Source organism: Lipomyces doorenjongii (assembly GCF_038497915.1).
Source record: "Lipomyces doorenjongii strain NRRL Y-27504 unplaced genomic scaffold V1508scaffold_183, whole genome shotgun sequence".
NCBI lineage: Eukaryota > Fungi > Ascomycota > Lipomycetes > Lipomycetales > Lipomycetaceae > Lipomyces > Lipomyces doorenjongii.
The window spans coordinates 11,278-12,927 of record NW_027118250.1 but is presented as its reverse complement, the minus strand read 5'-3'; the positions used below and the strand labels follow the sequence as shown (position 1 = coordinate 12,927).

General features: G+C 46.0%; 1 protein-coding gene across 1 annotated transcript; it reads left to right on the top strand.

The window, feature by feature from the left end:
- Positions 1 to 508: 508 nt before the first annotated feature.
- Positions 509 to 1,017, top strand: V1508DRAFT_89213 (uncharacterized protein). The gene has a single exon (XM_066943095.1). The coding sequence runs from the start codon at positions 689 to 691 to the stop codon at positions 947 to 949; it is 261 nt and encodes an 86-aa protein (XP_066792087.1). The 5' UTR covers positions 509 to 688; the 3' UTR covers positions 950 to 1,017.
- Positions 1,018 to 1,650: the final 633 nt, after the last annotated feature.

Below are 1,650 nucleotides of genomic sequence, written 5' to 3'. Positions count from 1 at the left end.
CTTATTCCGAGGTAGGACGAGCGTGTGGCGGTGCTGACCTAATAGGGTAAATTTGTACAGGAACTTTAAAGGAACTTGGTGGCAAAATATCTCTAATGGTGGCCTATATTACCAAGGCCCCTGAGGGGTCTACGAACATCACGGAGGCCCATCGCAACGCTACAACTGTAAAGAAATCGCATGTAAGGTGATATTTTATTTCAGCGGGGATGGAGGAAGTCGTGGGGTAGGTCCTCTGGTCGTGGGGTGGGTCCTCTGCCGTGAGATCAGGTATGTGGTAATCAGGCCTCTGGGAGGGGCCGTCATCAAAACCAGACCGCTACCCTGAATACCCTAAAGCGTCTTATCTCTTATCTCGCGCAACGCCGCCAGTCACGGCCCTTTTTCCGTACGTCCTCTCTCTCTTCTTCCCTTCTCATTTTCTCCTTCTTTGTCGAAAAATATAGCAACTACATTAAGTTAGCAGTTCGCTACAAGATAAAGTTGCTCCCCAAGCATGACGGTAACAAACCTTACTCAGCAGTGTGAGAGTCAGGTAGCATGCAGGGGTTACGATTGGATGGCATGTGAAGGTTACTAAGGCTATGTTAATAGCGCGTACTACGCAAACAATGTGTCTTGCATAGTCACGTCATATTATAAGTCTTCTTCTAATAAGTCTAGAGCTGTTTCAGCCTGGATATTTGTGATGTTGATAATAGCTTCAGTAGCCAATGCAATGCAAGTGAGTAATGGGACTAATGCTGTGGATTATGAAGGCGTGGATGTGTTCTACACCACGTTGGATGAATTTCATAGTTCTATAGTGCCAGACCCATTTGCACCTTCCGGACTGTATATTTCAAATACATCAAGAGACGCATTTTACATGCCACCGATAAGCGTGCAGGGGAACTTAACCAAACGGCAGATTCCTCCAAACGCATACTATTTGCAGACGCAGATATAAGATATACCATCATGGTGGACTAGTTGGGAAAAGATTTCAGAATGTGTGCAAGGGCGATTGGGCGCAGGAGGTTCATATTCAATTTCGTCAACTGAAAGTAGGTCTTACACAATAACTGGAAGTATATCGGCTACGATCATAAAGAACATATTATCGAGCTCATTCGGGATAAACACTGCGTGGACTTGGACACACTCTGAGACGAAAACATGCTCACTAGCAGCAGCAAGCGACGCAGTGTGTCTATGGGCGCAACACCAATATTCTTGGTCAGATTCACACGACAGGACATGTACAAGATTCCCACCTATGACATGTACTGATTGGGGAGATAATACGCATGCAGACTTCCCACTCACGGATCAGACAGCCACGAATTGGGGCTGCGCGACGGGACTGAATAATTGCAACTATTGTAATTAACAAAGTTAGCAGTGGGTATTATTGGATTTATGTGGTGATGATATATTTCGGAGATGCATGGGGAGTAAGCCGACCATTCCTCTTTGGGACTAGTTTAAATAGGCGGTGGTATCGATGGATTTTGTTATAGCGCCACATGTGGCCTGGCCACACGCGTCAGCCACTCACATAGATTGGTTGAACGAACGCGTCTAGAACGCGTCTCGTAGTCGCGTCGATATTCCTCATTCCTAAATGTTCCTCAGTCACATTCGGTTCACGTATAGAGCAATACTGCC

Bases quoted from the DNA above. Each gene is read 5' to 3' on its own strand.
- V1508DRAFT_89213 (XM_066943095.1), top strand. From the start codon at position 689: ATGTTGATAATAGCTTCAGTAGCCAATGCAATGCAAGTGAGTAATGGG.